Source organism: Motacilla alba, chromosome 6 (assembly GCF_015832195.1).
Source record: "Motacilla alba alba isolate MOTALB_02 chromosome 6, Motacilla_alba_V1.0_pri, whole genome shotgun sequence".
Lineage (NCBI taxonomy): Eukaryota > Metazoa > Chordata > Aves > Passeriformes > Motacillidae > Motacilla > Motacilla alba.
Window position 1 is genome coordinate 9,760,769 of NC_052021.1, and position 24,688 is coordinate 9,785,456.

General features: G+C 39.7%; 1 protein-coding gene across 3 annotated transcripts in view; it reads left to right on the forward strand.

Moving 5' to 3' along the window:
• The window catches only part of OGDHL (oxoglutarate dehydrogenase L), a 47,785-nt gene extending 23,652 nt beyond the window's left edge, over positions 1–24,133 (forward strand). For 2 of the 3 annotated variants that reach the window (XM_038141007.1, XM_038141006.1), the window contains 15 exons: positions 369–548; positions 927–1,055; positions 1,426–1,605; positions 1,875–2,027; positions 3,384–3,486; positions 4,092–4,220; positions 6,206–6,356; positions 8,393–8,520; positions 14,738–14,916; positions 18,550–18,621; positions 19,437–19,562; positions 20,190–20,262; positions 22,325–22,488; positions 23,025–23,179; positions 23,882–24,005. In XM_038141007.1, the coding sequence (XP_037996935.1) occupies positions 369–548; positions 927–1,055; positions 1,426–1,605; positions 1,875–2,027; positions 3,384–3,486; positions 4,092–4,220; positions 6,206–6,356; positions 8,393–8,520; positions 14,738–14,916; positions 18,550–18,621; positions 19,437–19,562; positions 20,190–20,262; positions 22,325–22,488; positions 23,025–23,179; positions 23,882–24,005 (2,046 nt within the window). Of the gene's footprint in view, positions 1–368; positions 549–926; positions 1,056–1,425; positions 1,606–1,874; positions 2,028–3,383; positions 3,487–4,091; positions 4,221–6,205; positions 6,357–8,392; positions 8,521–14,737; positions 14,917–18,549; positions 18,622–19,436; positions 19,563–20,189; positions 20,263–22,324; positions 22,489–23,024; positions 23,180–23,881 lie in introns of all 3 variants that reach the window. The other variant, XM_038141005.1, reaches the window with a different exon arrangement.
• Positions 24,134–24,688: the final 555 nt, after the last annotated feature.

Genomic DNA, 24,688 nt, shown 5'->3' on the forward strand with positions numbered 1-24,688 from the left:
TGAAATTTCTTAACAAATTAAAAAATTATATTATACTTCTAACATGCAGAAGGTCTCTCAGGAGTGACTGTAGATAAATAAGTTCCATTTGACAGAGTTCATAACCTCTAAGCATCTCTTTTTGTTTTATATGAATGAACAGAGTATTAATATGCTGTAAGTATTTATCTAACATTGATGACAACAGTAAGATAATAGAATAGGAACAGTGTCCAGGTTTGAAATTATGGTGTCAAACCCATAGTGCAAACTGATGTTCAGGTAACCAGATGCAGTTTTCAGGCTGAAGCACAAGCTTTAGGCCTAATGAGTAAGATGAAGCAGGTCCGAATGACATTCCTGAATTGTGATTATGCCTTTGTTGTTAGGGATCTGGGGATGTAAAATACCACCTGGGAATGTACCATGAGAGGATCAACAGAAAAACAAACAAGAAAATCACTCTGTCTCTGATGGCTAACCCTTCTCACTTGGAAGCAGTTGATCCTGTTGTACAAGGCAAAACAAAAGCTGAACAGTTCTATCGAGGAGATACAGCAGGGAAAAAGGTAAGGTTGTTTAATATGGTAACTTAAAATGGTAGTTTTTCATGGTCTTTCCAATAAAAATAGTTTGCCAGTAGTTTCATATCACAGAATCTTCCACTTTTCCTCCTTCAAAAGGGATAAATTACCTGTTGAATTAGGTAAGGTTCTTGACATGAGACCTCAAGGGTAGCTTTGGGAAGTAGGCTTAAAACTTTATTTTCTTTGCAAGCTGAGAAAAGGCAGCAGAATGCTGGGAAATTTGTGGTTTATTATAAAATTACTGTTTTATTTTATAAGCACTATAGAAATATGGAGCCAAGAAATCCTGCTGAGAAGCTCGAATTGCAGCTTTTGTTTCTAATATATATGTGAGTATATGTGTACAATTCTCCCTCTTAGGTTATGTCCATATTATTACACGGGGATGCTGCCTTTGCAGGACAAGGAGTGGTTTATGAGACATTTCATCTTAGTGACCTCCCATCCTACACCACAAATGGCACTATTCACGTTGTGGTCAACAACCAGGTAACAAGTACAGCCTTTTGCAATCAACTTCTCTGCTTAATATTTGCCCATCTGTCTCTTTTTATTGTTTGTTATTTACTGGGTTCCTTTCCCCCTCCGGATATTAGAAGGGTTGAGGTGTTTCTGAAAATGATCCTAATATCTAGCAGCTCTTGAGTGGATAATACTTTATCACCTGTGTGTATTCCATTCAATTTGTAGTCCTTAATTGGATTAGGCTTGCTTTGGTTTTTAAGGGAGCAAAAAGAAGCTAGCTAGCCAAAATGAAAGCTGATGCTGTTGCTGTGTGGAGGGCTATTAAATGCAAACTTCAAAACAGCGTAGAGGGAGGTGCCAAAACTATTTTAATGAAAGTTTCTGGAATTTTTAGATTGGCTTCACCACAGACCCCCGTATGGCTCGTTCATCTCCGTATCCCACGGATGTTGCTCGTGTGGTCAATGCTCCCATTTTCCACGTGAATGCTGATGACCCTGAAGCAGTGATGTACGTGTGCAGCGTAGCTGCAGAGTGGCGAAACACTTTCAATAAGGATGTGGTCGTTGACTTGGTAGGTCTTGGTTTTCTTTACTTTTCATTCTGTGCATTATGTACTACTCCTTATTTTTTTGTGGCTTAGAAGGTCCAGTCGAGAAACATATTTGATTTTAAAGGCCTTTAGTTTCCTCATTTTAAAAAAATCAAGGAACAAACAGGCCAACAAGAAGCTGTGAATGTTTTTTATACAATAAACCTCTTAAAATCTCTGTAAAATGATGAAAAGAAAATATTCCATTTTACGTTTTTCCTTATCAACAGAAGCAATCTTTCCCTTTGCAGGTTTGTTACCGTAGGAGAGGGCACAATGAAATGGATGAGCCCATGTTCACACAGCCTCTGATGTACAAACAGATCCATAAGCAGGTGCCAGTGCTGAAGAAATATGCTGACAAACTGATTGCAGATGGGACTGTGACACTGCAGGAGTTTGAGGTACATGCCAGCAGAGTTAGAGGGAATCTAAGGAGTTGTAAGGAGAACGTTTTCAAGCAGGCATCATACTGCCTGTTGGGTCTTTCTTACTGTGATAAGTTTTTAGCCTTTGACAATTGGTCATTCAGTTTGGCTTGGATTTTAATGTAAAATACTATTGTTGTAACAAAAGGACTGGAAGTGCTCTGAAGTAATTAAAATATATTGGTCATAAAAAATTGCTTCAGTTCTCAGGGAGAAGGTGATTAAATGAGAACATTGGAAAACAGAAGCATTTGTCAGCTGTTCTTCATCTCTAGAACCTTGATTCAGCAGCAAGACTGTATTTGAGCACTCCTGTTGATAGCTTCACATTGATAACCTTGGCAGGCTTGTGTCCAGCAATGATGAAATAGCATCAGTTTAACATTTTCGTTTTCTTGCAAGAATTCAACCAAGTTCAGAGATCATTCTAAGTATTCCAGAACGGTGAAGTGTAGAGTCTGGTATCTGTATTAAAGTGGTTAGGTCTTTACCTTAATTTTTTTGAGAACGGGTGTTCAGAAGGTTTCATCTGCACTCTAAAGAGCCTTGAAACATTCAAGGACCTTCTGAGAAGGTGTAGGGACGTGATATTGCAGATCAAGAAATAAGCAGTTTGGGGTAGGTGCATTCTGTGATGGGTAAGAAGCATCACGGCTCACGCAGAAGTAGCGTTCCTGAATCATGTCTTGAAGGAGTGTGCCAGTAGAGGCATCATGGGGTTTGGTGACTGGATCTAGGCTCCTGGGTGGCTGTTCGGCTGCACAGACTGAGCTCAATATTGCTGGTAATTCCTTTAAAGATTAGCTAGCTCAATAACTTCAGTGTGATTCTGGGTTGAAACACAGGTATTGCAGAGGTGTTCTGTCTCTATGGAATATGGCATTCTCTGTTGCCATTGAGAGGTGTGGCCAGCAGGTTCTTTGCTAGACTGTCCCAGACAGACTAATTTTTTGGAAACTTCTTTTCCAGACTTCAGTGGCTTTCATAGCCAGCAGTATGAGAGCTGGATGAATTTGATCTTAGAAGTATGACAGTAAATTATATTTGGTATTTCACCTTTGTCTCCTTCAAGAGCAATACTTGCAGCTTCAGCTCTTGGTACACTCCTCTGTAACATCTGTCCAATGAAAGGATTTAGAGTAATGTATGTAAGCATGCTTCTAGAAGGCAGTTTGATCCTAGATAAAAATTAATTTTATTTCTTCATATTATTGTAACTAAATTTTCTCATGGAGTTAAATATAGCTGGTTTTGTCATGCTGAATGAGAGATGTCATCTGTAAGATATAAGGGTGTTATGTTTATCCATTTTAAAATCTTTTTGTTCTACAGGAAGAAATTGCAAAGTATGACAGAATATGTGAAGAAGCATATACTAGATCTAAGGATAAGAAGATTCTTCATATCAAGCACTGGCTGGATTCACCTTGGCCTGGTAAGGAGTGTCCTTTCACTTATTGTAGTGTTACCTGAATGTGCTTTTCTTTTGAGTCCAAAATCTAGGATTTAAATAGATTTTATCAGACAACATTCCTTTAAAATGGAATATGTGACCTTTGATTTGCCCCTGTTAATGGTAAATATAGCATTCTGCCAGATTAACATGAATTAAATACTTTTGTTAAAAATGTGCAAAGTAAGCTGTGACTTTGAAAAAGCCATTTTCCAGTTTAGCAGAGAAGAGGTTTTCCTGTACTGTTAACTGTCTGGGCTGTCAGGAAGAAGTATGTCTCATGTTATTTATTCACTTACTTATTTTTATTTGAGGGATTGAGGTGCCATATGCCTTTTATTGGCAGCCTCTGCCCACATAGTTGGACTTCACAGGGAGTGAAAGCAGACACAGAATAGATCATTGTGTGCCTGGAAGATCAGCTTCTGTTGCCATGCAGACAATCAAAATTATGGTTTCCCAGCAAAAGGGGAAGAACTAGGCTTAGTCTGCTGCTTAGCATGTCACTTGAGTTGTTGAATAAATTGTAGGTAATATACATATCTCCTAAAGAGTCCTTGAACATCTCACCAACCTTGTCCTTTCAGGCTTCTTTAACGCGGATGGAGAGCCCAAGAGCATGTCTTGTCCCCCCACGGGCATTTCGGAAGAGCTGTTGACTCACATCGGCAATGTCGCTAGTTCAGTGCCAGTCGAAGACTTCAAAATACATTCAGGTCAGCTGAAGGCTTTGTGTCTCTTCCTAGCTTTGTGTCCTGCTCCGTTTTTGTATTTCGGCACAGAAGTTATTCTTGGGCCCTTTCTCAAGAAAATGCCTGTGACATTTTTTACTTTGACTCTTCCATGGCTGAGGAGAATGTGACATTTAAGTTCCTGCTGCTTGTTCTCAGCATAATATTCTTTCAGTATCATACTACTTCTGTTTCATACCTCATTAAAATAGATTTTCCTCTGAGGGAGGTAGAAGTCTCTTTGCAACCTTAAGTTAATAATTCATTTCATTCTTCAAGTCCTTGCTATTTTTCCCCCCAAAAAGTCTTAGTTTTTGTTCTGAAAATATTTGGTCCTCAGTTTGGCATCTATTACAGTAAGTGCCTGTGTCACTGGGGAGCCCCAACCCTCTGTCAGAGTTCTGAGATAGTTTTATTTTATGGGCAGGTTGAAATCTAGCTACTATTGGGAGCAATAACCTGCTCATTCCATGGAGAAACATGGAGGCCCTTTGTTTAGGAATCTTTTTTCTTTTGTTGACTTGTAGTATACATACTAAGGATAAGGAATAAAGAGATTTTTCTCTTCAAAATCTTTAAACAGAGAAAGCTAATCCTCTCTGGAGTCATCCATCAAAGAATAAGGTTTGTCTTTTGTAAATATGCTATGTATTTCAGTTCCTTTGGGAAATGAAACACAAGTAATGATGGTGGGGCATTCCCAGTTATTAATTACAGGCTTGTTGAGCAGATACAATTAATGGATATATTTAATTCTTCTACACATTTGTGCACTTCGTTGTGACACTGATAAATTAAAAATTGTAGTTGCCCAATAAAATTTAGTATTAGACATTCTATTTAAAAAGGTAAATTGGTCTCTTGTTAGTAAGTTGATTAACCATTGACGCTAGGGAACCCTTGCCAGTATATAAGGTAGATTTATGGTTTAAAACAATTATGGTATGCTTGATCCTTTTATGCAGTTTAAAAGGCTGTGAGAGAGGATTTGTAGAGAAACACAAGGGGAGAGAAACAGAAATTTGAAGTACTTTATCCTTTCACTAGAATCAAAATGCTTCTTATCATATTTGCAAAAAAACAACGGGAAGATTTTTTTTTATCAAATGTTTAGTATATTCTAAAGGGAAAAATGTCAAGTTTTTTTTTAACTTAAAATGAGACAATTTCCATGAGAGTTTCATGTGGAAAGAAAGTGGGATGTTTTTCTGTAAAATTGTGGAAAGTAAGGAAAGGGAAATATGGGAAAATAACATATGGGACAGCTTACCAAAAGTGCAGATGTGAAAATAAGATGCTGTCAATTGATAGTGAATACAGGAGACTTGTGGCCTCAAAGCTTGAAGCACCTGTGTGCAGCTGTGAAGTTTTGTTCCCCTTAAAATTGACAGTGTTGTAATTTGTGTTTTGGCTCACAAGGTTATAAAATCTTCACTGAAAAGTCAGCCATTGATTGCCAACTGCAAATCCATTGGCAGCTGCTACAGTTTTTCTATTTATAGGATATGCATATTATTGATCAATCCAGCCTGTTTCACTGTATAACATCTCCAGAAGTGCAATAAGACAAATGCCAACAAAAAATGAGGAAAGGAAGGAAGACAAAAATTCAGAAACCAAATTGCTCTTTTCAGTCTCTTATAAAACAGTACTTGGTGTTGGAGATGTGAAAATAAATCTTGAGGAAGAAGAAATTCACCATGGGTCTTTTTAATTGTCCTCTCCTCAGTAGTTTCTGACACAGTCAACCTTACTTCTTCAAACAGAAGATATGAACATTACACAACCATTTGCTTGAGCAGCAAGTTGTTTTATTTTGCCAGCAGTTCAGTTCTAGAAAAACAGTTTGTAGACCTGATTTGGTATCTATGCTTAGCGTAGGCAATGAGGAATGAGAATGGTGAATGCAATGTGAAGAGAGAATTTCTCTGAAATAGATCCATTCATTTCTGATCCTTATTCTGATGTAGGACTCTCTCGGATTTTGAAAGCCCGCTCGGAAATGACCCGGAACAGGCTTGTTGACTGGGCCTTAGCAGAGTACATGGCTTTTGGCTCTGTTCTCAAAGAAGGGATCCATGTCCGACTAAGCGGGCAGGATGTGGAGAGAGGTACTTTCAGGTCAGTACTGAGATAACTGTTAAATGTTGTTAAAACTCTTGAAGTCCCGCACTTAAAGAAACAACTTGGCATTTGTTTAAAAAATAAGGTCTTCTGCAGGGAGGGGGAAGTTGGAGCTCTTTCTTCAGCATTAATCTGAATGTTATAGGTTCTTGCAGTCAATAATAATCAAATTTCCTGTGTATCTGTAAGTAGCATTTTAAAGTATAATATTTAAGCCAGAACAAACATTCTTTGACACTTTCTACCTTCTCTTGCTGAAAAGCAGAAACGGCATCTTTCCCCCTGCTTTCTAACAAGAAATAAAGTTGCATTCCATCTAATTGCTGGGAAGTAAGAGAGGATACTTGCTGCAGCAGATCCTGAGTCTCTTAAATTCCAGTGGGGGCTGCTTGGGACTTGTGTACCTTGTGAACACACATGTTGCCAGTTGGTGAGGCTTTTAAAGTGAAACAAGGTCCTTTATACTGAGACTTTTAATGCCTGTGGGGCATGTATGAAGGCAGGATCTCATCACTTGGTAAAATATGTACAGTTTGCTGCCTTACCTGATCCTCTGTAGAGTAAAATGTTAATGATGGATTTAATTGAAACCTTTGAAGTGATGCCAGTTCCTGGGGTGAATGCAGCACTGTGCTTTGTTGTGAATGCTTGCAGGAGAGAGAAATGAATTTTGATGCTTGTCCTCTCTGGTATAGCATTGGCTAGAATTTGGGAAGAACTGAATATACTATGTTGCCATAATAAAACAACACGATGGGGTGCTTTCACTGTTTTGGAGCTTCTAAAGTGATGTCTAGAAAATAGTTCTTTCTTTCAATATTCCATGTCATGGCTTCTTTTCTTCCTGTTTCAGTCCTCAACCCTGTCAATAGATAGAAGCTAGATAAAGCTGCTGGCAGAAGAACCAGACCCCTTCTCCTCTTGGAGACAAACTCTTGAGGACAGAGGGAAGGGGGTTGTCAGTAAATCTGACAATTGCACATGTGCAAATTGTATGTCTGTATATTTCTGGCTGGCCATCTATGCTCATCTTAATCACCTTTTGCTAGGGAAACACAAAACTTTGTACTCAAGAAGCTTAACAGCTAGATCTTCTGTCACTGGCTTAATGACAAAATCAGAATTACAGTTGCAAAAAGGATTTCTGCCAAACAGCTGTCTGGTGTGTGCATTTCCCCCTTTTTTTCTACTTCCATCCCTGTGCTGCTTTTCAAGGGTCTAGTTTTTTTCTGGCTTTACATTGTGGAGTTCTAGATACATTTCAGAGCTCTTTTGCTACCATTCATTATAGCAAAGGGAAGTGCAAAAAGATTCAGACTTCAGTGTTGGCAGCTCTACAACACACAGTATTGTTAGCAGTACAATAACTGCCCTGATGTTAGTGGTTGTAAAGCTGGACATATTGCTGTGATGCACTCAGTCTGCTCAGAGAGTTAATGGATTGCAGTAATTACTTCAGTCATCCCTGTTTTGGTAGTATTCCTTGGTGCCCTATTCTAATGCTGATTAATGGTGTTCTAGAGAACTGTAAATGGGGCATGTGAGTGGAAATAGCAGGAAAGAGGATACAGGGCCTTCAAGTTTCAGTGCTGAAGATGGCATTTTTTTCCATCAAAGACAAACAACAATTATTTCAAGGAAAATTTCAGAATTTGTGAGGAAGGCAGAAGGAAATGTTTTTAATAACAATTTTGTTCCTCTGAATTTCTTTAATAATTCTACTTTATAGCAAAAACTTCCCCATCCTTTTCTCTTTCTCCCCAGTTCTACTAGTGATGAGTTATTTTCAGTTTCTGTGAGTGCTTGAGAAACCTGGATAGTCAGTCAAAGTCCTTACAGTGCAGCAATTGTATTTAGACATGAGACTGCATTTCCCATGGCTTCAACCAGACCAGGGTGTTGTGTGTAGCAGAGATAACCATGGTGCTTGCTTGCTTTCCAGACCACAATTTTGATGCTTTAGCTTTGAAAGAGCTCTGTTAAAGCCCAAAATTATTCTTGGCTAATCAATCTCTTTCAACACCTCTTTGCAGCCATCGTCACCATGTGCTTCATGATCAAGAAGTTGACAAGAGAATTTGTGTCCCCATGAATCACCTGTGGGAGCAGCAGGCCCCCTACACCGTGTGCAACAGCTCCCTGTCTGAGTACGGGGTCTTGGGTACGTCTCGATCTGCCTGGGGTTTGCTAGGGCTGCTGCACAGGAAGCAGAGCTCAGCAAGGAAAAGCACATGGGAGGGAAAAAAAGCTATGAAATGGTCATATATGAAACAGGTATCAGAGCTCTTCCTCTCAGGTTCTGGCATCCCTTTAACAAGCATCCCCACATTGTACAGTTTTGGGATTCAGTTAAAAGCATCCATCTGCTGTTGTTGATCTTGGCAGTGCTGGAATGTGCACCTGATGCTTTCTTAAGAGGAACTGACAAGAAAACCAGAGACACTTTGTCACAGAGATATAAAAATCCACCCTGGCCTTATCTCAACTGCTATTCTGAATGTGCTATTTCAAGAAAACAAATTCTTTTTAGTGATAGCATTAATCATAGTGAATTATTTTACCTTCAGCCACAGAGAATGGATAACCTTACTCTGACACGATGAGGGTGGCAAGAGGAATGTGGAACATGAAACAAATACATCTAATAATTTATCAAAAGCGTTACTGATTCTATGGATAATAAAATATTGTGAAAGGAAGGAAAAACTTGAAACATTGTAGTAGATAAAGGTGGTAGTTGATAGCTGCTTGTTTCAAAGTTCAGAAATATTTGGTTACTTAGTAATTTTTGCAATGCTATATATTGCCCATTGCTAATAATATTTAATATTAAAGTGGTATAAAACTCTACAGTTGGAGCACGGGCTGGAGACCAGATTTTCTAGGTATTTTTGTTAGCTCCTTGGCACAATTGGTGTGGACAGAATCACATTTTTTGTATCGCTAACATATAATGGTGAACTCTAAATAGGAAAGTGCAAGCAAGTATGTATATAAGCGGGAGAAAAATAATTGGCATGGATAAAATTCAAGAACTTAATTTCAGAGAATGATTGTTTTCAATTTCCTATTGTTTCTCACAGTGTGTTCTGGGTTTTCTTAATTTGAGCCTATTTACAGTGTTGCTGCAAAACTTGTGGGTAAGTAGGTCATAGGTTTCTGCATTTGGTTTTTTTACATTCCAAAAGAAGTGACAAATGTCTGGATATGGTTGAAATCTGATTTTGTTTCAAAAATAACACCTCAATAGGAAGCCTAGTGTTGATATGGTGTGAAGGCAATTCTATCTGTCACAATTCCCTTCTTTAAAAACTAAACAAGTGGGCTCTCTCTCTTTCTCAATGTCATTCTGCTCACTATTGCCCTTACCCAGCAAAAGATAGATGAAAGTTGATTTAATAAAATTCATCAAATACAAGCAATAGGGTAAAATAGGGTTTTGTTTGTATGCTGAAAACAAGAGTACCATTTCTGTGCACTTCTGCTTCAGCAGATGGGATGACAGGTTCTCCAAAGCTAATAATATTGATACTTTTAATTTTCAAGAACATTAAATCCCTTATGCTTTCCCTTATGTCCGAGATGCTTTCTAACAGTAAAGGAGATTAAATTTGTACAAATAGTTGGTGTGTGTTTATCGGTTTGGGTTTTTTAAACTAAAAATGCCATGTTCTGTGTTGAAGTGATTTCATAATGAAGTTTTCTCTCTCTTGTTGGCTGTTATATATTGACCTTTTCCAACATGTTTACTCTTGTGTATTGCCTCCATAGAGAGACAGTTTTGGGATAAGCAGCAGTGTGTGAACATGTCCCTTCTAGTTAAGGCTCTGAGTCAAAGGAGCATTTATATTTATTTGGCTGGAAACATCACTGGGTCTCCTTTTGAATACATGGAAAAAATGAAGGCTTACAGCTATGGAATTGGTTTTTCAGGAGAACCAAAACCCCTGAACACTTTATTTTCTCTAACTGCTGTTTCTACTATCTAATTCTGTTAAAAGAAGCAGTTTAGAATTAGCTCACTGAAGTGTTTGGTGGCTGTAGGGAGAGTTGTGAAATAATATAAAGGGGGAAAATGGTGAAAAAGTGTTAGGAATTTATTTATGACTGTATTAACATGCAGCATCTAAGAAGCATTTTAGTAATTTCCTTTGTTTCGGTGAGGGAGGGCTAAATAAAAATGGATTAAACAGCCCAGTGTGATACAACTACAGATTATTTCCTTGGCAGGTATGTAAGCCAAGAGCTGGTATCTGTTCAGAGCCATGAGTTTTGCACCAAGTTATAGTCAAGATATTTAGGAACACCTGGGGAGCCACTGCTCCATTAAAATGATACTCTGGCAAGACTGATTTCACTTAGAAAGAAAACAAAGGCAGTCTTGTTCAATTGTAGTTCTGACAACTGCTTATGTTTTGCCTACAGGAAACTCTGGAGTAGGTGTAACCTGGGCATTAAATCAGAGTACTTAACAATCTCTGATAATTTGGAGTATTTAACAACCTCTGATAATTTTGTTTGACATCCTAAGTCTACTATTTTTAGGTATATCCAGATTATAATAAATTTAGTTGTGCATCCACTTGCCTTGCTATAATTTTTTCCTTTGTACTGAAACTGAATATCTGGAAATGTAAGTGATGGCCATGAGAAGTCATTTAAGCAAAAGATGTTTGTCTGAACTTATTTGCTGATTAGGATAGAGGAAAACAACAGAAGTAACTTACAAATGCTCCATTCTAGTTCTTCGGCATTTGTTAAATACTTGAAAGTATTTCCTGTCTTTCTTTACGACCCTTAGAATGACTTGTGTAGTGTTGAGTCTCTATCCAAGAGGTGAGGTTCTTTGTCAGATTCAATACTGCCTTTGAGAGATCTTGGGCTGGGGCATCCCAGACTGGGAGCTTTCAAAGAATATCAGACAAGACAGACTTGGAACTAGTGTGTAGTTCAGGAAATTCCTGAACCATGGGACTTGGAGTATATTTTTTTCAAGGGAAAAAGTCAAGTTTTAAGCAAAAGATGAAAGGAAGAAGACAGGTATTAGGGTAAAATTACTTTTTTGCAGTACACACCTAGGATGAAATAAGCAGTATTACTGCCCAGTCAGAACAATGTATTTTTAATGTTGTGGGTAGCAAGTACAAATACCTGTCAGAAATTGTGTTAGGAACTAGGACAGACTGTAGTAATCAATGGCATCTGCATGGAGTTCTGAGAGGGCAACAGTCTCCCTGTTTAATAGAATTAGCCACCAAATGGCTACTAACTTCACCTTGTCCTGATCTGTGTTTGGGTTTGTGAAAGGATACATACTACCTCTGCAGTCCCTGTGCTTAGAATTTCTGTTAAAGATAGCCAAAATCTGTCTTTGAACCTTTCTTCATTCTGACACAAAATCCTTGTACTGGTAAGCCCTTTTAACCATTAGTTAACATTCATGCCCTAAGTCACTTTAAAATCATATTGAATTAAGTTATGGCTGTAGCCTTACTTACATTATTGAGAAGCAGCTATTCTGATGACAATCATGAAAATGCTGTGGGGAAAAACACAGCACAGTATGCTGTGTAAGCTGCCACTTTGCCTGACAACACTTCTTTCTGTGCCAGAGTGACAGAAGAACAGTGAGGGAGCACAGCAGGCACTGGACTAATAGAAACAAGCATTTCTTCTAGGTCTGTCATCTAGGGACCATAATGAACTCCAGCAATTGAAACATTAGCTTTGCAGCCTTAATCAAGTGCAGTGTATTTTTCTTCCCTCTGTCTCCTCAGTGTAGAAGTTTACCAAACTGCTGTGCTGGTTCCTGGTTCCCTGTGCCCTGGTGGGCTCTGAGCCCTGAGCAGCTGCCTGCTGTTTGGAGTTGGCTGGTTGCTCTCCAACACCCTTTGGGTGTGCAGATTCCTTACCTGACATTCTTTCAAAGTGGTTTTGCTGCCTGATTGCCTGGGATTTCCTCATAGCTTCAACCTGTTCTCTGTTTTTAGCTGTGTAAGAGTTAAACCTTTAAACCCACAATATTTGCACAGGATTTCAAAGAAACGTTCAGTTCTTTTTTCTGCAGATGCAAACAATAAAGTTTGCAAGGTCTCTGCTGTAGTTTTTCTTAGAGGTTTTTTTTTTGTTTTATTCTTTTTCTTTGTCTGAGGTTGAGCCCTCATTAGGAACTTGAGTAGGAGCTTGCTCCCCTGCAGTTCATGTCCCATCTCTAGAATGGTGGAGACCTTCTACTTCAGGTCAGGTTCCCTGATCTTTCCTCTGGTGCCTAAACAATTCCCTTTCAAGAGAATATCTCACTCTCTCCTGGGCTGTTTACCTTGCATCTGTCTAGATCTCTCTTCACCAGCACTTTTTTTTTAAATTTAGCAGTTCAGATCTTGCTCTTGAAGTGATTTTCTCTTCATGAAGGTAGTAGTAGTAATTCTTCACATTCTTCTTGGTCTGACAAGAGTTAAAGCTATTCCACTGCTACAATCACGATTGGAGTAGTTTAATTTAGTAACTCTCATTGTCATTTCCCTGGTGAAAACTGAGTTCTGGTATACCAAAGATGTATATACCACAGACATATGTGCCATGAAATAGTAGTCTCAGCAACTTTATTCTCAAAATACTAATCAGAATGTATAGATTACATTTGGATATGTTTTCCTAGACATTTTTATAGCTGTCAGAAAGCTTGCAAATGTTATCTGTATTAAGATCACATTTTTTGACGCAGCTTCACCTAGAACATTTTTACCCTGTAAGAGATTAGTGTGAAGTTGTCAATAAGATAGGAAATGAGAAATTATACTCCTTTTTCCATGTGAATTTTAGGGGTGATCTTTCATACATGAAGTAGAATTATGTGCGTGCTGTGACCAAATTTTAAGTATGCACTGAGCTCCATACTCTTTGAAAAGCACCATTTGATTATTGATAACTCTTGTGTGGTCAAGACTCCAGTTTGTGCTTCTCTAAAAGCTAGATTACCCCACCCTTACAGAGAGCAGCATATGCACAAATAAGTCTTGAACATATTGCATATTTTCTCAACCATGTCACCCAATCAGTAGAAATGGTCTCTTAACGGTTGTGTAAAATTAGAATGGGATTCAAGCCTATCTAGGGAAATCTATTTTTCAGGTACCTTTGGGAATATGATTGAAGGAGTTGTGTAAATTTTTCTCATGTTTTCATTGTGTTAAGAACCATGGAATTACACAAATGTGGAGGCCGGAGATGGAGGGAAGGCTGAAGGAAAGGCTGTTCAGGCAGGCAGGCCAAAGGCAAGGCCAGCTGAAGTCATTCTCTTTGGTAATGACCTGTTACAGGTACTCACAAAGGGCTGTCTGTCTGACTTTGCAGTCTTTTTTTGCCCTCTGATGTATCAGTTGCCTTTTGGTGGGACCATGAGCATCTGCTGGAGTCATGGATGGACTGTTCAGAGATACTGGTCCAAAAGCCAGGTGACTCAAAGACTCAAAGACTTTTCATTTGCCATAGGGATGGTAAATGAAAAACTGGGTTGGAATGACCAAGGAGTAGACTATGAAGACCCAAAAGTTAGTTGATCTGCTGGGGTAAACTTCAATGAGAGTACTCCCATATTGGAGTTCTGTATTTGAAACCAGATCCTTAAATCTGTGTAGAGCTTCAACATGAAATGTATTTATCAATTAAATATTTATTCTCTGTGTGTATTGAATCAGTTTTGCCTCTACACCCAGAGCACTGATAGATAGCTCTGCTTTTTACTGAGAGTTTTAACCTTTTTGGTTGTAATCACTCCAAACTATAGGTGAAGAACCTGAGTAAAGGTATTCTTTCAGCACTCCACACTCTGCTATATCAAAAGAAAATATGAACAGAGATCAAATACTTTAACACTGAAACAGAAACCTAAAGGATCCTTAGCCCTGCCTAAGAAAGGATTTTTTTATCTAAGTCCCAGATGTGTTTGCCATGCAGTTGTTATATTCAATTTTTTTTGGAAGATCTGAAGGTGAGGAGCATGTCTGTAGACTGAAAATTGATGTCACCAGTAATTTTCTTTATTATCTGCATATGAGAAGGGGAAAGAAAGACAATGTTGTGTAGAACTGTGGAAATATTAGAGCTAATAAATAACTCTTTAACTGGGCTGTAAGTGCATTTTTACAGGAGAAGATAGTAGTGAGCTCTCTATTGAACTGTTTGAGGAAAAGTTTGAAGGATTGAAGTCAGGCTTGGAAATGGTACAATTCAAAACTGCATTATTTATAATGAGGCTCCAAAAATCCAGTTCATGCTCTAATTTTGGGTTTGTTTTATTTTTAATTTTTAGCAAGGAATGAACAGAATTTTCAGGAAATCTGTTTATTTTCTATTTCTCCTCCTTGTTTGCTTGTCAGGTTTTGAGCTTGGCTTTGCTATGGCGAGTCCCAATGCCCTGGTGTGCTGGGAAGCCCAGTTTGGGGACTTCCACAACACGGCTCAGTGTATCATAGACCAGTTCATCAGCTCCGGCCAGGCCAAGTGGGTTCGGCACAATGGGATCGTCCTGCTCCTGCCACACGGCATGGAAGGAATGGTGAGCGCGCCAGAGGGGAGGAGGGGAGGGCTGGCTGCACTGCCTTCTCGGCAGCTGGAAAAGCCAAAGGTGGCTTGGGGATCCCAGGGGAGGAAGGCACTGTTAAGCATGTGGCACTGCCTCAGTGTTACGAGAAGAATTCAAATAGATTGACTGGTGAAAACCAGAAAACCCTGCGAAATACTTCTGAGCTCTTAGCTTTGTGTCCTTGTTAGTGGCATGTACCACTTCCCCCCATTTTTTCCTCTTTTTTTTCCCTCTTTTTTTGGTATCTTTCCCTAAGACACTGCCTTCTTTCCCCAGAAAGCTGCATTCTCAGTGTACAATAAGAAAAAAAATCATGTCTGAGAGTGCTTGCTGGGTTTTGTTTTGCATAAAGTATATCTGTGTAAACTCTGCACTAAATTCTCTTGCTATGAAATTATATAAAACAACTTTAAAACATGTTCAAAAATCATTGACCTTGGTTAATTTTGATATAATTAGAAATCTCCCTCTTTCTGGAAAGGAAAATGTTTCTACTAGCTGTTGATTATCTTTTCTTTTGTGGCTAGTAGGAGGAACTAGACAATGTCTTGGAGAGAAAGGGCGTGGGCACACACTATGTGTAAAGTTACATGAAGTTCATATCAGCAGTGGAATCGTTCTTCAAATATCTTAAATTCTTTTTAAGATTACATGAGCATCATGTCAGGCAAGGTTAATTTTCTCCTTTTCAAATATATTAACCTTCATGAATTGTTGCATGCATGTTTCTAGTTTTCTATTTAAAAAGCATACTATGTGCCACAGTGGCAATCTCCATCTGTATAAATGCTTTAGACCTTTTCACTGCAAACTGTGTCATTTCTATTCTCACAAACAATTTCGTTTATTTCCATTCAATTATGATCCTGTCCTGATACACAGGGGTGCATTCATATCTTATGAATGGCTTTCCACATCCATTGTGCTTAAAGAATAATGGGTCTGATGCTGTTCACAAGGGTTTTGATAAATTCATTTTTTTAACTGTATCCTGAGGGGACAACCTGAATGAGCCCTCAGCAGGAGGTGTGGTCCTCTGCAGGGAAGCACTCAGCTTAAGGGGCTGGTTCTCTGCTACTTGGAATACATTTAATCTTTCTTTTCCCATAGCCACTTGGCAGAGAAGATTTGCACAGGTCTTCTGAAACATGCTTACTTTGCTACTAGTGTCAGCTGCTTTTGGAATATTTAAGAATCCCAGGCTGCTGAAATCTTTTTCTCTTCCCAGAGGACCTTTTCATTACAGGAGGACTAGTCTTTCTATAACTACAATGTTGGGGACAAGATGATTTGGGGAAGGATTCTTAATGGGATATGGATCCCTTCACCTCTAGGTCATGCATTCACAGGCAAGTTGGCTGTGATTGAAAGACTCTGCAGCCTAATGGCTCCTTGGGGACTCATCTGAAAGTAGCTAATGGATTCAGTATAGGTCTCACTGGATAGGTGGTCACAGTAGAGATAAACCCTACCCCATCCCACGCGGTAGTTGCTGGCAGTCTGATTGGTGGTGTCAGCACAGAAACCGAAGATGGATGTGAACATCGAGGCTCTGGACTGAGGTTGTTGCTGGGGCAGTGTGTGAGTGATGGGAAAGCCTCACCTGCCTCTCCTGTAATTGTTTGCTGGTAACATCTCTGTTCCCAGTGTACTGACTGCAGTGTGCTTGTGAAGCACTGGGTTTTGTGCTGTGTGTGCCATGCTTAGTGCAGGATTTGATTACAGCAAACAGATGTGAACGGCAGAGGTGCTACAATAAACTGGGCTGCTACTGTGCACCACAGTTTTGTGCAGCTTTGCTCCTTCCTCCCAAGCCCTTTCCTGTCTGTGACTAGATTATTTGGCACCTCAAAAGTGGAGGCAGAATTCAAAGGAGGAGTGATACAAGGCACAGTTCTAGGCTGTATTATACCTTTGTTGCCAATGGAATGTTTTTTCCCTTTGAATTCCCTTAGTTCATGAATCATGGAGTCATAGAATGGTTTTTGTTGGAAAAGACTGTAAAGACCATCCAGCTCAAACCTGCTCACCATGGCAGGGAGCCTTTCACTAGACCAGAGGCTGCTCAAAGCCTCATCCAGGCTGGTCTTGAACACTTCCAGGGACAAGGTATCTACAACTGCTCTGAGTAACCTGTGCCAGTGCATCACCACCCTCACAGCAAAGATTTTCTTCCTTGTACCAAACCTATACTTGTTCTCTTGAAGCCTAAAGCCATTCCCCCTTGTCCTATTGATACTTGACCTTGTAAAAAGTAGCTCTTCAGCTCTCTTGCAGGTCCCCTTTAGGTACTGTCAGGTGCTGTAAAATATTTCCCTGGAACCACCTCTTCCCCAGGCTGAATCATCCTGACTCTCTCAGCCTGTCTTCATAAGAGAGGTGCTCCAGTCCTCAGATCACCTTTGTGTCCTTCCTATGGATCTGGAATCCTGCACTAGGAATTAGGAAGGAGGATGTATTCAATCAAGGGGGACTACCAGTTGTCAGACTAATGACTGACTTTGGAGTTCATGAATTAAGATTTCAATAGGGGCAGTTACTATTAGAGATAGCCATATAAGGAAGAAATCTCTTTACGATCATTATTAGCTTAGGAGACATGGAGAGAGTTGAGACGTGTAATAGTTTGGGTTGAAATACTTAACAGCTGTGTGCGAAATGAAAACCCTTCCTAAGGGCACCTGTCACTTGAACCAGCCAAGGCTGTCAGCAATAGCAATACATAAAAAAGCACATTGCATTCTCACACTCCTCACAGCTTTCTCTTATCCTTTATGAACAGGGACATGAAAAGGAAAAACAACAGATTCTGCAACATTCCTTATTCCTGAAAATGTCTGTGGCCAGCATCCACGTTTTGCTAATGTAAAATGGAGCTAACAGCATTTGTGCAATTCAAGTAATTGCCATGGGTACTGCTAGTGAGACAGTGGATGGGAGTGTTCAGTAATGACAGAACATAAAATATCTGCTGAGGAGGCAGAAATTAATCATAGGTTAGTCTGACAGATAATACATGTGTGTATTTTGATCCATTTTAGCTAAAACATTCATCTCAGTATTTGGTCCTGTACTGAACAGTGAACAATAGTAGGACAGAGCCTTTGCCTGCTTTTGTTGCTAATACAGCAAAAGTAGTCAGCAGTTAACTTTGTGTTTGCTCCTGTTGAGCATGCACAAAGTGTGAGTCACTGCAGTTCTCTGAGGCACCCAGTGAGTCACTGAGGTGATCTGAGTGCTTCTCTTCCTGACATTCCTTGTGCTCCTGTTTGCTCTGCATTAGCAAGGTGATTGTTGCGCCCACGTGGACCCACTGCCTTTCCTCTGGTCTTCATTCTGCAGCTAGTCTGAGGGTAGAAATCACTTGCAGCTGGTGGAAATGTTGGAAATACAAGTGAAACCCAATCTCCTATGAAAACAGAAGATGAGGAATTCTGTCCTGTGGTGTGTCCTCTCTCCCAGTGCTGTTGTTGATGCCTTTGGCTGGGGGGCAGGTGTGCAGCTGGTGCAGAGGGGACAGGAGGTACTCATGCAGTGAGTGATCTAGACTGATGTCTAACTGCTCATTTGGCTCTTTAACATTGTTTTAAATGATACCTTTACCAGGGTCCAGAGCATTCATCAGCCAGGCCTGAGAGATTTCTGCAGATGAGCAATGATGATTCTGATGCCTATCCAGTAAGTAGTTTTGTCCTTTTCTTGCTTTTCTCATCCCAAAGGTTTTTTGTTAGTAGCATCCTTTTAGCTAGATATAGCAGGTTAGGATTTAGCTTCAAGTCTTGGTGTAACTTTAATTTGATCCCAGTAAAAGTAATGGAAGTATGCAGCATTGCTGCTCATTACAAAGCTGAGGTCACACACAGTTCTCTGGCAGCATGATCTTTTTATGGCTGTTCCTCAGGGCCAATGATCCCACTTGTTTATACTGCTGTGTGTACTGCAAATAGGTGTCTCTAGCCAATTTCTAAAGGAGGTCAAGTGAGACTACCCTGGCTCTTTGCAGTGGAGATAAATTGTACTGCTAGGAGCATGAAAATAAGCAACTTCTAATTTTGATTGGGCTAAGACTTTCATAGATTGGTCACTCACTTCTACAGATAAAGTACACAGCTCTACAGGATGGGAAAGAGAGTGAAAGCCTGTAGACTGAAAAACTGAATTACAGTTTAATGTTCTTTCAAAGCAGTTCTATTTTGTTTCTTCCATCTGCTGATATCCTAGTCCTTCTCACTCTTCCTTCCTGGACTTCCCATATTTTCTGAATTAATGGAAACTTTTAATGTTCATTTGCATAATTTTTTAGGAAGAAATAGAAACAGAAAGGAATGTTTTGTAGGGATGCTTCCCTAGCCAATAAAACAATCTCAGCTGAGAGCTGCTAAATAATTTTTTTGAGGAAGGGAGTTGCTGAGAGTCAGAAATAGAAGGATGGTTTTCAAGCCTTTTATCTGATCTTTCAGATGTTTTTCTAATGCTTTTAATGTTTCTCTCAGGAGTTCACTGAGCAGTTTGAAGTTTCTCAGCTGTATGAATGCAACTGGATTGTGGTGAATTGTTCAACTCCAGCCAATTACTTTCATGTCCTCCGAAGGCAGATCTTGCTGCCATTCAGAAAGCCGGTAAGGTTACCTTAATGGGCTTGATTGTTCCAGGTGAATTAGCCATCAAACATGAAGTGGCCTTTGCATATGACATACTGCTAAAAAAAAATGAGGATTTCTGGTTAAATACCTTAACTGAACACAGGTTGTAGTTGCCAGTTTGATGGAAAGAAGCTCAGCTCTGAGCCATAGCTCAACTCTATGGCTCTAAAACTTGATTTTCAGCTTTGTTTCCATCTGGCTATGCAGCTCTTCAGATGAGCTTGTCAAGAGATTAGCGATGAAGCTTACAAGTTGCAGAACTGTCATCTGCATGTCTAATTGCTGGAACTTCAAAGACCCAAGATACAACTGTTGAATGTTTCACTGGTTCCTAGCCTGTGATTTGATTTTGTTGTCAAAAAAAAGCATAACCAGTGAGTTTTGAGAACCTGTAAAGGGAATAGGCCACCTAAATCTTCTGAATAATTCTGAAACTTTCATGGCTTTCAAAACAGGAAAAAATAATTTACTATGTTTGCTATTCATATTAATTTATTCTATAGCCTATTCAGTTAGTGGGTTTTGTGTGCACAGTGTTACAAATGATGCATGTGTAATGAAGATAAAGCAGCTCCTGACTCTTGGAAAATTTCTGTCTTACAGCTGATTGTTTTGACACCCAAGTCATTGTTGAGGCATCCAGAAGCTAAATCCAGTTTTGATGAAATGGTATCTGGTAGGTCACCTCAAAGTATTGTGGGGAAATAATTAGCTATACCAAGCTGCATGTCAAACTCTGAATCTGCTCTGCAGAGTTTGTCTTTTCTTTCGGCATAATTCCTGTGGAGCTGCCATAGTGAGAGCTAGCAGGGACTTTTGCTGAAAACTTTGCTTTCACATATAAATCCTTAATTTTAACAGGTTTATCTTGTAACCTTAACCCTTAAACTTAATGGTAAGTGCATTCCCATCTCTGCAGGGAGTTTCCCCTCAAGAGGCTACTATGTCCCTCTCCTCTTTTTCTCTTCATATAAAAATGCAGCTGTTCTTTGTATGGCCCATGCCTCCTGCCCTCCTGATGAGACATAGGTTGTAATTACACTGGGCCCATTTGGAAGAATAATGTGCCCAGTTCTTGTTACAATGCTTGGTTTGGGACTGCTGTGTCACACCAGTGATCTAAAGCGAGATCAGTGAGTCCAGAGCTGTTGTTGGCATGCCATCAGCACCAAGATGTACACAGTGACTGCACGGGGAATACCAAACACTGCAGTAGTTTTGTCCTGCCTTGCACTGGTTAGTCTGTATTGGAGTGGCATCAGGAAATGCAGTGACATGTAATGAGTGAGGGATTAAAGTGACTGTTCAGAGTGAGAATGTGGGCATAGGTGTGCTGGTCTATCTCCAGTTCCAGTGAGGGTCTTGACTGCTGTCAGAAGAGAGCAACTGCTCAGTTTTTTCAAAGCAACTTACACTATATAAGTGTGCTTAAATATAATATTATCTTATTTTTGTAAGTGTGTGTAAAATCTGCTTCTCAAGCAAAGGTATTTGCATTTTTTTATTACTGTTTAAAAGCTCTGTAGAATGGGTCAGATTAGAAATTCTGTAGGCTTTGGGATTTGTCACTTTGTTTTGGGAGTCCCCTCTACTTCAGGCTAACCTCAATAGTGACCAAACTCCAAATCAACATTGAATTTTGGCATACTTTCATGTTTCTGCTGAAGAGGACAGCAGGTAATAAAGTGTTTCTGACTCTCAGCTAACCCTTTTTGCTCTGCTTTTAATAGAAAGCTGAGAGAGAGGAAGATTGACTCCAGCTGACCCAATGAAGCACAGATTCAGTCTTTTTTAATGATGAATTCTGCTGTTCAGTGGGACAGGATAATTCTGACATAAATCAGTTCTTCTTTGATATGTTTGTGCAGTTGCTTTTCTTCCCCAAGATAAATGATTCAAACAGCAGCTTATTCTCCTGGTAAGTGGGTGTGCTGATTCAGAATAGGAGGTCGAGCTGCTGTTTGCTACCCTGCAGTTGTTTAATGTGGAAATAGTTCTACTCAATCATGTATGAGAGCAAAGAAAAGCATCTTTTAGACCATCAAGTCCCTCTTCCAGTATCCCAAGCAAATTGTACTCCTGGGAGGTGGTAGCAGTGAAGATATGCATCTGAAATGGTACTTGTACATTAGCATTTATACATATGGCTCAGCTCTGTGCTAATTCTTGCTTTGGTTATTGCTGTTTTAGCTCTCAAACAGAAGTTTAAATCAAATATACAGCAGTTATGTGTGTGCTTGGGTAAATATTTCTGCAGTTGCCAGATTTAGTTGCATTACGGATATGTGTTCTGTTTTTACAGAATAGTCTGAAATTTGTAAAGATGTATTAATGTTACGTGCTTGAGATAATCTTGGAAATAAGAGAGTATTTCAGGTGATTCTCTGAAAAAAAAAAACCCCACTGGAAGCAAAGTTGAGCTGTCCAATCAATTTAAAAGTAAATATGTAATACACAGCAGAAAACTGAAAATCAGTCTACTGTTGATATGATTCTGTCTGTTAAGTGTGGTGAAAGACTGGATTATTGGAAATCTTCTAACTTCTTGAAACAGAACTGCTGAAAGTCACTTTAGCCAAGTTACCAGTGGGAAAAGTAGGACCAGAGAGGCAGGAGAGCCCTTTGATCACTGTAACCTGCTGCTTGCTCAGTATAGGACTAAAGGACTGTTTCTTGGGCTGCTTTATTGAAATGTCAGGTCCACTGAGAGCACTTTTTCTAATTTGTGCTCCAACTAGGTACCACTTTCCAACGTGTGATTCCTGAGAATGGGCCAGCAGCTCAGGCACCCCATGAGGTCAAGCGAGTGATTTTCTGCACAGGAAAAGTCTACTATGACCTTGTGAAAGAGAGAAAGAACCAAGACCTGGAGAAACAAGTAGCTATAACCAGACTTGAACAGGTGAGCTCCCTGATCTCAGAAGACAAGGTGATGGGGGTTCCTGTGCCTTCTCCTTGAATGGATGGTGATAGCATTTTTCTAGCACTTAGCATCTTACAAGACATACTCTAATCCTTTGTGGCCTTGTGGAGAAGGAACACATCAATAGCATACTGGACAATGAGATCCAGAAAACTTGATCACTTTGTTATGTTGTTGTGGAAAAGTTAAGATTACAATATGATAGCACCTTAAGTTTGTATATGCAGTCTGCCAGCATTAAATGTTGTGAATAGTGCACTTTGAAGCTATATTGGCATTCACTGATTAAGGACATGCTACAGCTACTTGACTAAAAAAGCCATAGGAGTGCAGGTAGTCTGGACTATGACCTACTTCTGTTCATACTAATACAACTATAAAATACTTGTGTAGTCATTTCTGAGCATTAAATCAATTAGAGAAACATGAGTCACTCTCCATGGAAAAGTAATGACTCACCATGGGCTAATACCACATAAGAGAAAGCCTTGACAATTATTACCCTCCTCTTCCAGATCTCACCATTCCCCTTTGACTTGCTGAAAGAAGAACTTGATAAGTATCCAACTGCTGATCTAGTCTGGTGTCAGGAGGAGCACAAAAACAGTGGATATTACGATTATGTCAGACCTCGTTTCCGCACAATTGTGAACCGCACTCGACCCATCTGGTATGAGACTTTAAACAACTGCTCTGTCTCCTGGGCTGATGTGTTTGCTTTTAAATTTGGTTGGGGTTGTTTTCAGGTATTTATGGGTAAGTCAAGTTCTTCACAAATCAAAACCTCTGAGTCTGGGTTCTTGGGTGAAGGAGGGAAAAATCTAGACTACTATTTCTCAAATATAAGATGCAATATTGCTCCTCCTTGTAGATCTAAAAGAAGATCAGTAGCAACTAGGTCTGTATTTATTGCTACTTAGCACAGCACTTAGCTCTCTTTTGTCTAAGATTCTGACATTTTAAGAATTTCATTCCAGATGTTAGGCTTCTGCAGGAAAGAGCTGTTGTAAGAGCTCAGTCCAGGCACCTTTGCATTTATTTTAGATGGTTGACTCTCAGATGTGCCCATGCAGCTGTGAGTCTTCATTGCCAAAAGCATGTCACCTAATTATGAGACAGTGTACCTGGTTGCCCTGGGAGGGATGGGGAGAAGACACAGCTTAACAATGATGGGAGGAAAGAGTGGGAAGCTGACCAGAAGGTATAACTTGGTACAACTTAGATTGATTTTTATTTAAGCAACATTGATGACTAAATATCTAAACCTGCCAAGCTGACTTGAATGCATTAAACAGCATGCTCTCGTGCTTGTTATTGTCAAAATAGTGTCTCTTCTTGCCTCACTGTCTGCCCAATTCTTTTTGTCATGAAGGTATGTTGGCCGAGAGCCTGCTGCTGCAGCTGCCACAGGCAACAAGAACATGCATCTGGTGTCACTCAGAAGGTTCTTGGATACAGCTTTCAACCTGGAGGCCTTTGAGGGAAAGACATTCTAACTGCAGGGCCCCAACCTGTCTCTGCCTGGTAGTCTCTCAAAACACTGCATCCAAAAGGAAAGTGGGGAGAATACTGGAAGATATGTATTTTGGCTTTACCAAATAAAAGGAACGAGCAGCTGACTTCATTACTCTGTACATGGCTTCCCAGTTTATAAGGAAAAAAAATTCCAGCTTACCTTCCACCATTTTTTGTCACTTGTCTGTTTAAATTGGGACCTCTTTGACACAAGAAGCTTCTCCTGTCCCAGAATGCAATGTGTGCTTGGTGAGGCTCATATCTCAGTCTGTGGGCACTGTCTAATTATTATAAGTAGAGCAGGCATGGACAGCACCATAGTTATGCACACAAGACTCATTACCACAAGGAAAAGAAATTACTTATTTCTGTCTATATATCAGAGAAGAGTAATGAAACTGAAAAGCAGAGCTGGTAGATGACTTTGGCAGAGAAATGTACCAGCTGTGTTTGTTGGAAGGGCATGGTGAGGTAACCTGGAGATGTGAGGAGGAGGATGGAAACAGGGAGTCACATTACAAAGTTGTTCAACTGGGGATAACAGAAAGGTGAGGTCAAGAAGGGCAGAAGTAAAAGGGACCAAGAAAAGGTGGTTTGGGGATGCTTGAAGAGGGAAGAAGTGTACATGAGATCACAGCTGACGGAGCAGTGGTTGATCACCAGG